Source organism: Quercus lobata, chromosome 4 (genome assembly GCF_001633185.2).
Source record: "Quercus lobata isolate SW786 chromosome 4, ValleyOak3.0 Primary Assembly, whole genome shotgun sequence".
Classification (NCBI taxonomy): domain Eukaryota; kingdom Viridiplantae; phylum Streptophyta; class Magnoliopsida; order Fagales; family Fagaceae; genus Quercus; species Quercus lobata.
This window is the reverse complement of record NC_044907.1, coordinates 67361621-67374674: the sequence shown is the minus strand read 5'-3', so window position 1 is coordinate 67374674 and position 13054 is coordinate 67361621. Positions and strand designations below refer to the sequence as shown.

The following is a 13054-nucleotide window of genomic DNA, read 5'->3' as shown; positions in this document are numbered from 1 at the left end:
TCAAAGCGAAATACATCATCCAAGTCATTGGGTAGCTCTTCTACCTATACATCAGTGTCTGCAGATAAAACTGCTCTTCTAACTAGGGCATGTGCCAATTTATTACCCTCTCTACGTACATGAACAAAGGAACAACTTGCTAAAGATGAGCTGAAATTGCAAATCTCTTCAATAATATGGCCAAACAGAGTACGGTTGGGACCACCTACATTGATGGCTTGAATGACCCATTGGCAATCACCTTCAAAACACGCTTGGGAGAGCAATAATTCTTTCACCAAGATCACAGCTCTACAGGCGGCAAGGGCTTCAGCATGCTCCACGGACTGGGGTCTAGAAATTTTTTGACTCAACGCTCCCATGACATTACCAGAACTGTCCCGAACCACCACCCCAATTCCAGCAAGCTCACTACTCTCAAAAAAAGCCGCATCAAAATTAGCTTTGTATCCACCCTCTGCTAGTGGTGACCACTTGACACGAGGAACATGGTGCACTGCGTTCGGAGGTCGCTGGTGAACCTCAAAGAACTCCATAACCAGCTCATTTGCTCTTCAACATATCTCCTGAATGGGCCACGTGGGTTGGCGTTCACGCAGCTTGTTTCTACGCTGCCAAAGACTCCAGGTAATTGTTGAGAAGAGAGCAACAGAGAAAGTAGAGCCTTGCTGAAAAACAGAGTCTAGCAAGTCCATGAAACTCCTGTGGGCTTTCCGATACAACTCAGAAAATCTAGAATCTGATTTCCAGACCGACTTGGCTTGATCACACAGCCATAATACATGCAAGAGTGTTTCTGGATAATCCTCGCACAGGGAGCAAGTCACGTCCACCGGAATATTCCGTCGTACAAGATTTTGTTTTGTGGGAAGGGAGTCCGTTGCCGCACGCCAGATAAAGTGTTTGATCCTTTGTGGCGCATGAATTTTCCAAATGCGCTTCCACAGTGAGGAACACTCCCCACCTGACGAAGAAGGAAGTCCATTGATAGCCTCTGCAGCAAGAACTCTGTATGCAGACTTAACCGAATATTCGCCATTCGGGGTTAGAGGCCAAACCAGCGAGTCTTCTGTATTCACGGCACTGACATGTATCCTCATGATCTTCTCTGCTTCCCAAGGGTAAAATATGTGCTGAATCAAACCAGGGTCCCATGTTTTGGAATTAGGATAAAATAAATCACACACCTTCTCAACCCTTGCATCATTCCTAGGCGAGATCACTCTGCTCTGTCCCACATCCGGCAACCAACTATGACTCCAAATATCTATCTTCCGGCCATCACCGACCCTCCACACAGCCCCCTTATGAATGACATCCCTGGATTGTAGGATACTTCTCCATGCATAGGAGCATTTTGAAGGTATTGGGACTTCCAAAATGTTTCCATTTGGGAAATATTTAGAGCTAAACACTTTAAAAAGAAGTGAGTCCTTATTATTCAAGAATCTCCATACCTGCTTAGCAAGCATTGCCTTGTTAAAATTTTGAATATCTCTAAAACCCATACCCCCAATAGATTTGGAAGAACACAATGTACTCCACTTCACTCGATGCACCTTTTTGGTCTCACCATTCCCCCACCAAAACTTACGAATCATCATTTCAATATCTTTACATAAGCTAACCGGCAATTTGAAGACACTCATAGAATATGCCGGAATTGATTGAATTACTGCCTTAATCATTACCTCTTTCCCAGCTTGAGAGAGTAACTTTTCCTTCCACCCTTGCATTTTTGACCACACTCGTTCTTTGATTTTAGTAAAACTTGCTTTCTTCCCCCTCCCTATAAAGGAAGGTAGACCCAGATATTTCTCATAATGTTGAATTGCCGGAAGACCAAGTGACCCCTTAATTGCTTCCCGAGTTACTTCATCAGTGTTTCTACTGAAGAAGAGAGTGGTTTTATCCTGATTCACCATCTGGCCTGAAGCTGCTTCATACAATGCCAATAACTCCTTTATTTTATCACATTCTGCTAGTGTAGACCTGCAGAAAAGTAAACAATCATCTGCAAAAAATAGGTGAGTAAGCTTTGGGCCTCGCCTACTAATAGAGAAACCATGAATTTGTCCATCATCAGCTGCCCCCCTTAGAAGCGTATTTAGACCTTCTGCACAAAAAAGAAAGAGGTAAGGGGATAGAGGATCCCCTTGTCTTAGCCCTCTTGTTGGGACAATCATTCCGTGTGGCTCACCATTTATCAAAATAGAATATGACACTATGGTAATGCATTCCATGATCAGAGATACCCAGGAATTCTGAAAACCCATCTTCAGTAAAATTTTCTCCAGGAAAGCCCACTCCACCCGATCATAGGCTTTGCTCATATCTAACTTCAAAGCCATAAAACCTGTCTTCCCTGAGCAGCAAGTTTTCATGTGATGGAGAGATTCAAAGGCAATCAATACATTATCAGTAATCAATCTGTCAACAATAAAAGCACTCTGGGTTTCAGATATGATACTGTTAAGGAGTGGTTTGAGCCTATTTGCAATGACCTTACTGACAATTTTATAAATCACATTACACAAGCTAATTGGTCTAAATTCAGAAACTCTCTCCGGGTTTTTTACTTTTGGAATTAAAGTAATAAACGTATGATTTATGGATTTTAAGATAGAGCCAGAATTAAGACAAGATAAAACAGCTTGAGTAATATCCATACTAACGTCCGTCCAGTAAGTCTGATAAAATAAAGGGGGCATACCATCCGGCCCAGGAGCTTTCAAAGGGGCCATTTCTTTTATTGCTAACTCAACCTCCTCAGCCTTGTAGGGATCTGTAAGTTTTAAATTCATATCCCTGGAAACAACTTCCTGGACTCCCTCCAAAACAACCTCCAAATTTTGCGGGTTAGATGTTGTGAAAAGATCAGCATAGAAATCAACCAAAACTTTTGTAAAGGCAGCTTCCTCAGATAACCAAACACCCTCTGCATCCCGTAATCCTTTGATAAAATTCCTTCTCTTCCTATTGGTGGCTGTCCCATGAAAGAAACTAGTGTTCTTATCACCACTTTTAATCCATTGAACCCGAGATCTTTGATGCCACATTTGTTCTTCCCTATCAATCAAGACATTCAATTCTGACTTCAACCTCAACACCTCGTCATAATTATTCTCCCTGACCATTCTTTCCTCAGCTTTCCATAACAAATCCTTTTTCTGCTGGATTTGTTGTTTAACATTACCAAAATGTGCCTTGCTCCACTTCTTTAAATGTTTCTTGCATCTCTTCAACTTACTGGCCACTGTGAACATAGGAGTACCATTTGGGCACTGGTGTGACCAAGCTCTAGAAACAGTATTCCCACAATCCGGGTCCGTAACCCACATAGCTTCAAATCGGAATGGTTTTCACTTCCACTTCTGTGCTTCCCCGTTTGGATCAAGAGCTAAGAATATTGGTCTATGATCTGATGTATAGCAGTTCAAATGAGTGATTCTACCCGTCGGTAAGCGAGCTAACCAATCATAGTTTGCCACCCCTCGGTCTAGACGTTCCCAAATCCATTCACCATGCCGACGACCATGCCAAGTGAACTCAGGTCCAGAATAACCCAAATCTACAAACCCGCAATCATCAAGAACGTCTCGAAAAGACTGCATGAGATTATGGGACCGTTGTGCACCACCTCTTTTTTCCGTAACCTCCAATAACTCATTGAAATCTCCTAGGCAGCACCATGGGAGCTTTGGTTTAGAATTCAACATACGAAGCATATTCCATCCCTCAGCTCTTCTGCTTGTTTCCGGTTCACTGTAGAAACCAGTCAAGCGCCATCTGTTATCCGAACCACCATGTACTATCCCGTCGATATGATACTGTGAGAAACTATCAACCCAAACCATATCATCCTCTTTCCACAAGAGTGCTAACCCACCGCCCCTCCCTTCACTTAGGACAGTAAAACACCCAGCAAACTTCAACTGACATCGAACCCATTCCATCCAATCTTTATCCAACCATGTTTCCCACAAAAACACGATCTCGGGACCTTGCGCTTGTACAATGTCTACAAGCTCTTGAACTGCACGGCGGTTCCCAAGCTCCCGGCAGTTCCATGCTAAAAGATTCATTGGTTCCGGCGGGGCTGGGAACCAGCCTCCACCGATAATGTTAAATCAGACTTTGCTACCTTCTTCTTGTGCCCCTCTGTTTCCTCTGTTTCTGCATTCACGTCTCTGGAATTTCTTTTGGATAAAATGGAAGAATGATGTTCAGTGGGCCGAACTTGACTTCTTTCTCTACGTACCCAGCCCTTTTCCTTATTTTTCCCTTTATCTTGCACTACACCCGGACTAGAGGAGCGGCCCAACAGCCCAGGCCCATTGCTTAACTTTTTCTCAGCTTCCTGTTGGTGGAGCGTGACCTCATTATGGTCATCATTGACTTCGTTGACTTTTACGATATCAAATTTGGAAATTTCGTAATCAATCTCCTCCAATTGCTCCTGAAATAAAGATTTCTGCACCGTTACTTCTTTACTACGAAGCGACACCGACTCCGCAATATTTGGACTTTCCAAACTGGTCTCCCGTGGATCGGAGCTGTCTAATTCTGCTTCCCGGTCGGCCACCTGACCAACTTGATTACCAGTCTCCTCCCTACTCTGTTCTGCTTCTTGACTGGAACCACTTCCGCCAACTTCCTTTGAACTGCTTTCTGCCGTATCCTTCTCTCCATGCATCTCAAAATCGTTCCAACCATCTTCCTCGTCCAAACCCGGCACACAGATCACTGTTTTTTTAAAAGGATTTGGCGTGGTTGCACGAAGCCATGCACAGACCTGCTGATCACCAGCCTTGAGAGTACCTCTACTTCTAATCCATAGTGGGCATTCTCTATCTCCATGGGTAAGCTTTCCGCACCAATAACAGATATTGGGCAGTCGTTCGTATCGGAAGTTAACCCAACCCTCCTTTCCTCTAGCCGTAATAATAGTACGTCCACAGCATAACGGTTTTTGGATATCGACCGCTACCCTTAACCGAAAGAAATTAACTCCATACTGATCTCCCTCATCTATCATTTGGTTCTCGACCTTGCCAGCTACCGACCCAATCTTCTTAGCCAATTCCAAAGAGAAACTTCCAACCGGCAAGTCATGGACCTGAATCCAGAAGCGGGTCACACTAAAATCCAGGGATCGGATTGCAGCATCTCTGTCAACTCTTTGCAGCACCACGAGATGCCGATCAAAAGACCAGGGCTCCCCTTCCAAAACCCTATCAATATCTGCCTCCTCAGGAAACACGAAGAGAATCTTATGATCCCCCATGTCTCTAATCTCGAACCCTTTCCTGGTATTCCACAAGAGTGTAAAAGTCCTGGCTATGGCCTCCATATTCAGCACTCGACGAGTCAAAAACTTCGCTGCCAATATATGCTCCTCCACCGTATTCTCCTCTTGGACAGCAAACTTATCGCCTTCGCACTCTGAGAGAGAAAACCTCTTCCACGAACCCATCAACTTCTCCATCTCAACGAAAAAAAAAACTACTCGCTCTCTCCCTCAGGTCAAAAAAACGTGGGAAGAGGACTGTAGAACTATAGAAGACTGTAGAAACCCCACTTTGACGTAGGTACTAAATTATTCTCCTGACGGCTAGGGTTACCCTAGGTCAAGTTATTGTACTTGTTTGTTGTTTAGTATTGTCTTTTAATTAATTTTAGATATGTTTTCAAGCGTTTTATTGTTATTTTTACTTAATTTTAAACTTAACAGTAAATATTAATTAATTAATTGACATATCTTTGATGTATCATAGCTTAGGTTTTTCAAAAAATATTGTATTCTCGCACTTGTACCTATCCTGGTACAATACCATTCCGATACTTGAATTTGTATCGATGCATTATAGGTAGTGGGTTGAAATCATGTTACATTCTAAAATCAAAACACAATCTAAAATCATGTTACATTCTCTTTGCCATCTAACACAATTTAAAATAAAAACAAATTTAATTAGAACAACAAATCTAAAATCAAAAGAGAAATAACAAATCAATAATAGGGAAAAAGGAAATTTTAATTAGAACAACAAATATAAAATGTAGAAAGCAGATTAGAAGTGGGGAGGAGGAAGGGCGGTGATGGAATGGACCAAGCGGCGTGCATGAACGCCGATTTAAAAGGCCAACCCTCTCTAGCCTTTGTTCTCTACCGGTGATCTATGTGTGTATGAGAGAGAGAATTTGTTTGTGTGTGAGAGAGAGAGAGAAAGAAAGAGAAAGAGGGAGAGTTGGAGGTTGTTCTGGAGATCAAGAACTAGAAAAACAAAAAGTAAAACAAAAGTGAAGATAGAGATAGATGTGGGTGTACTTGTGTGGAGGAGAAAAAACAAGAGAAAAAAAGAAGAAGAAGAGACATATGGATGAAAAAAAAAAAAAAAAAAAACTAAAGAAAGAAAGGAAAAATAATATAATGAATAAAAAATCAAAATTGAGAAATGCTACTACAATATTTTCACAATACTTTCACAATAAATCTTAAGTGGTAGATTGTTATTAGTTAATATTGGTGAGTAAAAAAATAATATTAGTGGTGAGTTCAAATTAGAATTAGTAACAACTTATCACATAAGATTTTGTTGTGAAAGTATTGCGAAAAAATATTGTAAATATTACCGTTGGAAGATTAAAAAATATAGTTCTTGAGAATTTGAAAAATATAGCCATTATGAATGAAAGAAGAAATATTAAAAAAAAGAATAAAGAAATAGTGAAGAAATAATATATGAATGGGATAAAGAAAAAGATAGAGAGTCTGTTGGAAATTTTTTTTGAAAAAGTAAGTATAAAAATGGTAGGAGTCACTGTTCATTCTCCAAATAGTACAAAAATTTGGAGTGACTGTTGGAGATGCTCTTAATTAATTTTTGATTATTATATATGCCTCCATGTCTATGAGTTTTTGTAAGGCCAAATTATCATTAAGATAGGTGTAGACATTGCATTTCATTTTGGCCTATTCCCAAACCCTTGGTACCAATGACAAGAAATCAATTTGTTACAAAAGCTGCATATGTTGTACACCCCCTAATCTATAGCGTACGCACCTTCTGTAATATTTATGGTCTAACAGAAAATATCTCTTATATCAAAATTACCAAAACAACCATGTTTTTCACTGCCAATTCTTGTAGTCTTGCCTACAATACTAGTAACAATTCTTAAAGGGAATACTTTTACTTTCTATGTTTTCTTTCTGTGGTTCATAGCATGGGACTTGAAAGTATATTTTATTTTTTTCCCTTTTGAAAAAGTAATTTCTTTCTTAAATAATTGAATTGTTACCAAAATTGGAAAATGGGAATTTGAATTTCGATTCTTTTCATAAGGAAATCAGCAAATAACACTAAACTATAAAGCTCTTGAAGTGGAAACTAAAAAGTAGATTATTAATGTGACATAAATCAGTATAATTTATGCCAATGATTACATTCCTACATAATAAAAATCACTTGCAATGAGTGGTGACTTTGTTTTACATCAATAGTTATCAACCAAGTGAATCTTTAAATTCTAATTGAGGTTTTTTTTTTTTTTTTTTTCTAAGTTCAAGCAGCTCTTATGATCTACTTACCAACAAATAGTCAAATTTATACTTATTTTTTTTTAATTTCATATTGAAATTAACAAGTGCATATCTAAACTAAATAATTAAAACCTCAATAAGTTGGTATAATGGTGTTGAAAATGTCACGAAATCCATGAGGTGTTGGGTTCAAAACCCCTAACCCCATCTTCTAAGGGGTTCTTCCAATTAATTAACCTAATTTATTCTAATTTAGATTGGTATAAGAATAAGATCCCCTCTTATTTAAATATTCAACTTTCTTTCAATTTTTATCAATCATACAAAATTAAATAAATATCAAATGTCTTGCATTTGACTAAAAATTTGAGGAAATTGAAGGATTTAATGGGAGAGAATCTTATCCCAACATAATTTTTTAAAAAGAGTTTCTAAACTTATTATCATTCATTCAAAATACAAATTTCATTGAAAAAACTTAATAATAATACAATATTTTGTTGTAACTTTTCAATGGATTTTTATAAAGGAATCAATTTTAGTGACTTTTTAAAACATATATATATATATATATATTTATATATATAATCAAAATCAATTGTATCATAATAACAAAATTTAAATTGTGAAGTAAAAACTAAGCATATTAATGGAGTAGTTCAATAAGCAACTTCTACTTTCTTTCCTAATCAAAAGGGAATAATAGATGATGAGCAATTCGCATACTCATTTAACTAGTATCCTTACAAGTAGTTTTTCATGAATTATAAAAAATTTATAGCAAATTCTAAGATAATGCCTAAAGTTTTTCATGGAAAACGTTAAACTATAAAGCTCTTGAAGTGGCGACTAAAAAGTAAATTATTAATGTAACATAAATTGATATATTTTATGCCAATGATTACATTGTTACATAATAAATCAATTTTGATGAGTGATGGCTTTGTTTTAAATCAATAGTTATCAACCAAGCAAATCTTTAAAATTCTAATTGAGTATTTTTTAAAGTTCAAGCAGCTCTCATGATCTACCTACCAATAAATAGTCAAATTTATACTTCTCCATTTGTTGATTTCATATTGAAATTAACAAGCTCATATCTAAACTAAATAATTAAAACCTCAGTGAGTTAGTATAACAGTTTTGGCTTCTAAAAACATCATGAAATCCATGTAGAGTTGGGTTCAAAACCCCTAACCCCATCTTCTATGCGATTCCTCCAATTAATTAAGCTAATTTTTTCTAATTTTGATTGAGACAAGAATAAAATCCCCTCCTATTTAAATATTTGATTTTCAACGATCACAAAAAATTAAATAAATGTCAAGTGTCTTGCATTTTACTAAAAATTGGAGGAAATTGAAAGATTTAATGGGAGGGAATCTTATCCTACATATTTTTTTTTTAAAGAATTTCTAAAAACTAAGAATGTTAATGGAGTAGTTCAATAAGCTACTTCTACCTTCTTTTTCTTATCAAAAGGGAATTGATGAGCCAAAAAATCACCAGTGAGCCACACAGTCCTTGCACACTCGAAACAATACCTACATAACAAAAAGAGAAGACCTAATAGAGAGCATCGGTGTGGTGCCGGCCAAATACCCTCTAAAGGTCAAGTTAGAACTTCTCACAACTTTAGAGTGCCAGAGCTAGGGTGAATTATGCGTACCTATTTTCTGAGGGTCTTTGGGCTTTTATAATGGTGTAGAATTGAACTATTATACTTGTGTAGCAAGTCTTTTCCATATAGGGAAGATCCTCACTAGTGAGCGTATCTTCTGGAATCTACTTTGTATTAGAATTCTATTCGTATTGGGATTCTATGGACTAGGGTTAACCATGGGGCGCAAGTCGTTTTCATCTAGGATTTCTTGAGGCCCACATAATGAACAACTAAGTGCCACATGGCCTTTTGGTCCGTCCTCCCCCTTTGTTCGTCCATGTAGGATCCGTCTATTACTGGCTCATTTGCTTAGCAGGCCGTCCATACAATCTGATCCGTCATCTCCAATATTCTTCCTTTTCAGTTACCCCCTCACCCCGTGAGTCTGTGCACTCTAAGTGGACGGGCCCGCGGGTGATGGTTTAATTTGGACTTTCGACGAATGCCCCCTAGCCTGGACAGGCTGGCCTAGGATCATTAATGATGGACATGTGGCGTTTGTTGAATGGTTGCTCATTTGGATCGAAGTGCCCATTCGTCTTCCGTGTCGTTCTCCTTATATAAACTGAGACTTCTTCCGCTCATTACTTTACTTTCTACTGAAAATCACGATCAGAACGCACCCGTCACCCTTGTCAGACGCCTGTACCGTTCAACTGTTGCATTCGTCACCATTACCTCTTCATCGTTTAACTCTGTTCTAGTAAGCATCCTCTTCCTTTTACTTCAAATTTTTATGCATTTTTACTTTTCTAGACTCTTACATTTCCGTCAACCATTATAGTACTGTCAGACTTAGGATTTACCGTTACGTGTAGGTCATGTCTAGTGCATCAAGTAACCAGTCGTTTGTCCGTGATAGAGTGGGCTACGATGAAGTCTACCCGTCAGGTCATAAAGACCCTGACAGTCCCAGTGAGGAGAGGAGTCCATCAGCTTCCTCTTCAATGGATGAGGATTTAGGGACGGAGAAATCAAATGGTGACTTTAGTGACGGTCTAATGGATGTTGATCCCCCAATCCAATCCGTCATAGGACTTGATGGGCTTAGGGAGTTCATCCTTCTTCCCTTATGGACGGTCAATGATTTTATTTCCAAAATCAAAGAAACACACTTCAAAACACTTCGGGATAAGTATCAAATACCCGACAATATACCCATGAGTCTACCCTACAAATCAGAGAAGTGTTACTACGAAGGTCTTGAAGACATAGGAATCTATGAGCAAATGCTGAAGGCAGGGCTCAGGTTTCCCTTAAACACCCTTCACCGTCGTCTCCTCCAATACCTTGGATTGTCCGTCAACCAGATCTCCCCAAATGTTTGGAGGGTCTTTCCTTAGTGTGGAGGTCCTATATGACGCTATGTCGGATGGAGCATGGAGGTTGACGGTGGAAGAGTTTTTCCACTGTTACCATCCTGTCGAGGTTTCTCAGTCCAAGGGCATGTACAACTTCACACCCAAGGGCCCGTTACTAAGGTTCATTTGTGAGAATCCTGACTCCAACAGGGATATGAAGAGTCGTTATTTCTTTTTTGAGGGTGATAAATGGATGTGTCACCCCAGAGACAACGAATTTATGCCTGTTGACAAAACATGGGGCATAATGCCACCGTCGGGTATGCGTTCGTCAAAAATTTGTTTATATTTCAACTATTCTTCAACGCATAATTGTCTTCTTTTTTTTTATTTTTTTATATGTAGCTCGGGACCATCCTCCAGTCACACTTGAACAGTTTAGTTTTTTAGAGAAGATTTTCAACAAAACCAAGCTTGAAGAGAAGACGTGAGCTAAATTGGTCAATCTAAACACACTACATTAGTATTATGACGGACCAGAACTGACCAGAGCCACCCTTCAATATGAAGCCCAAGTTCGTCAACGTAAGTCCTTCACTTTGAGTTTTTGTTATGCTTACTCAGTTTTCAATGTCTGTCCTCTATTTTGCAGAAATGGATGCTGCTAAGAAAAGGGCTTACATCAAGCAACAAGCCGCGATGAAAAAACAAGTGGACGGTACCTCCAAAGGGACGGGTTCATCCAATTCATCCACTAAGAGGAAACCACAAGAGAAGACGGACCATCCTCAAAAGAAACCCAAGATTGCTCCTGAGACTGTCATGGGGTTGGAAACCAAAACAAAGAAAATGGTTACCCCAATTGGAATGGGGCGGGGGAAGGGCTTCATGAAGGGTCCAAATACCGTCTCTGAGAAGCCACCCATTCTCCTTCGTGAGGATTCCAAGAACGCTTTAGAGAAGCTCGCTTCCATAATCTCTGTTGACGATTATGAGGATTTGAGCAACCATTCTACTAAAGCAATGGGAGAGACAGGGCTTTTATGCATTGCTCAGGTAATTACGTCCATCCATCTTCTATTTATATTTCTTGTATTGCCATTTTTCTCATTTTGGTTTGCTTCCAAGCAATGTTGATGATGAAAGGGCTGATGAGTCTTTGCCTGAGCCATGAGACGGCTTTGGAATGTGTCAGGGCAAAAGCCACTTCGACGGAGGATGAGCTGAACGGTCTAAAGGCTTGTAGGATGGGCATGGAGAAGAAACTTGCTTGTTCGGAGCAAGGCAGAGCGGAACTTGAAAAGCAGGTGGAGACATTGAGGAAGGTTCTGGAGGACAAAGAGAAAGAAATTACCGACGCCAAGAACCAACTCCGTCAAGTGAAGGAGGAAGTGGTTTGCGAGTATCGGGACTCCAACGCCCTCCTTTTAGAACTTGGAGAATCATTTGCTGAAGGCTTTGACGATGCCCTCCGTCAGGTAAAGAGTTCGTATCCAGACTTGGACGTGTCCCATGTCTCCATTGATACTCAAGCCCAATTGACAACTCAGCCTGTCCTTTCAGAGAGTACAGAGGACCTTTTTGCTGAAGATGTAGACGATGCTACCGTCACCCTTCAAGGTGACAGGGATGCTGCTGTTGGAGGCCAGGAGAAAGTAGTGGAAAAAGGTACCTGTCATCCTAAGGATGCAAACGTGGATGATACCCCGACTATCCAGAAATAGATTTTTGTTTTATGTAAAGACTAATTTTTTTTTTTTGAACGTCTTCCTTCTATTGACTCTTTTAGTATATAACTTATCTGTCGTGTGTTTAAAGTAAATGTGATAAACTTGTTTAATCTCAATGTGGTTTTGACCCTGTTCACTGGTTATTATTTAGTGAATGAGTCATTTACTGAGGGACGAAATGTTAATATTGTCCATTTAACAGGTCCGTTTACCCGTCATGTAGATTTTTATTTGTTTTGGACGGATTCTGTCGGGATAAGCCGTCATTTTATTTGACTTCGTAATACATCCGTCCATATATTGGACAGTTATTTTTGCCGTTTTGGATGATCCTTCATAAAAAAATTCATCCACTTTATGGACTGTAAAAACTTGTCCTCTTTATGGACTTCAGGACACCTTTTCCTGGATGAATCGTCCATTTTGCGGATTTATCCGTCCACTTTATGGACATTTGTCCACTATTGGACTTATCAAAATATCCGTCCTACTGGGACGATCTGTCCACATTATTGACTAAATAATATCTCTATCCTTTTGGGATGTACCATCCATTTTATGGACTATATAAAATTTTCATCCTCCTAGGATGAAACGTCCACTTTATGGACTAAAATTTTCATCCTCCTGGGATTAACTGTCCACTTTATGGACTATAAAATTTTCATCCTCCTAGGATGAACCATCCTATTCATGGACTAAGTAGAATTTTCATCCTACATGGATGAACCGTCCACTTCATAGACTATGTAAAATTTTCATCCTACAAGGATGAACCGTCCACTTCGTGGACTAAGTAAAATCTTCATCCTCC

General features: G+C 39.2%; 2 protein-coding genes across 2 annotated transcripts; both read right to left on the bottom strand.

Annotated features, from left to right (window-relative positions):
* Positions 1-44: 44 nt before the first annotated feature.
* LOC115985668 lies at positions 45-536 on the bottom strand. The gene has a single exon (XM_031108586.1). It carries the CDS (start codon positions 534-536, stop codon positions 45-47), a length of 492 nt encoding a protein of 163 aa, XP_030964446.1.
* Positions 537-4081: 3545 nt separating this feature from the next.
* On the bottom strand, positions 4082-5488 carry LOC115985667. The gene has a single exon (XM_031108585.1). It carries the CDS (start codon positions 5486-5488, stop codon positions 4082-4084), a length of 1407 nt encoding a protein of 468 aa, XP_030964445.1.
* Positions 5489-13054: the final 7566 nt, after the last annotated feature.

Coding starts and splice junctions, on each gene's coding strand:
- LOC115985668 (XM_031108586.1), bottom strand. CDS start 536: ATGGAGTTCTTTGAGGTTCACCAGCGACCTCCGAACGCAGTGCACCAT.
- LOC115985667 (XM_031108585.1), bottom strand. CDS start 5,488: ATGGAGAAGTTGATGGGTTCGTGGAAGAGGTTTTCTCTCTCAGAGTGC.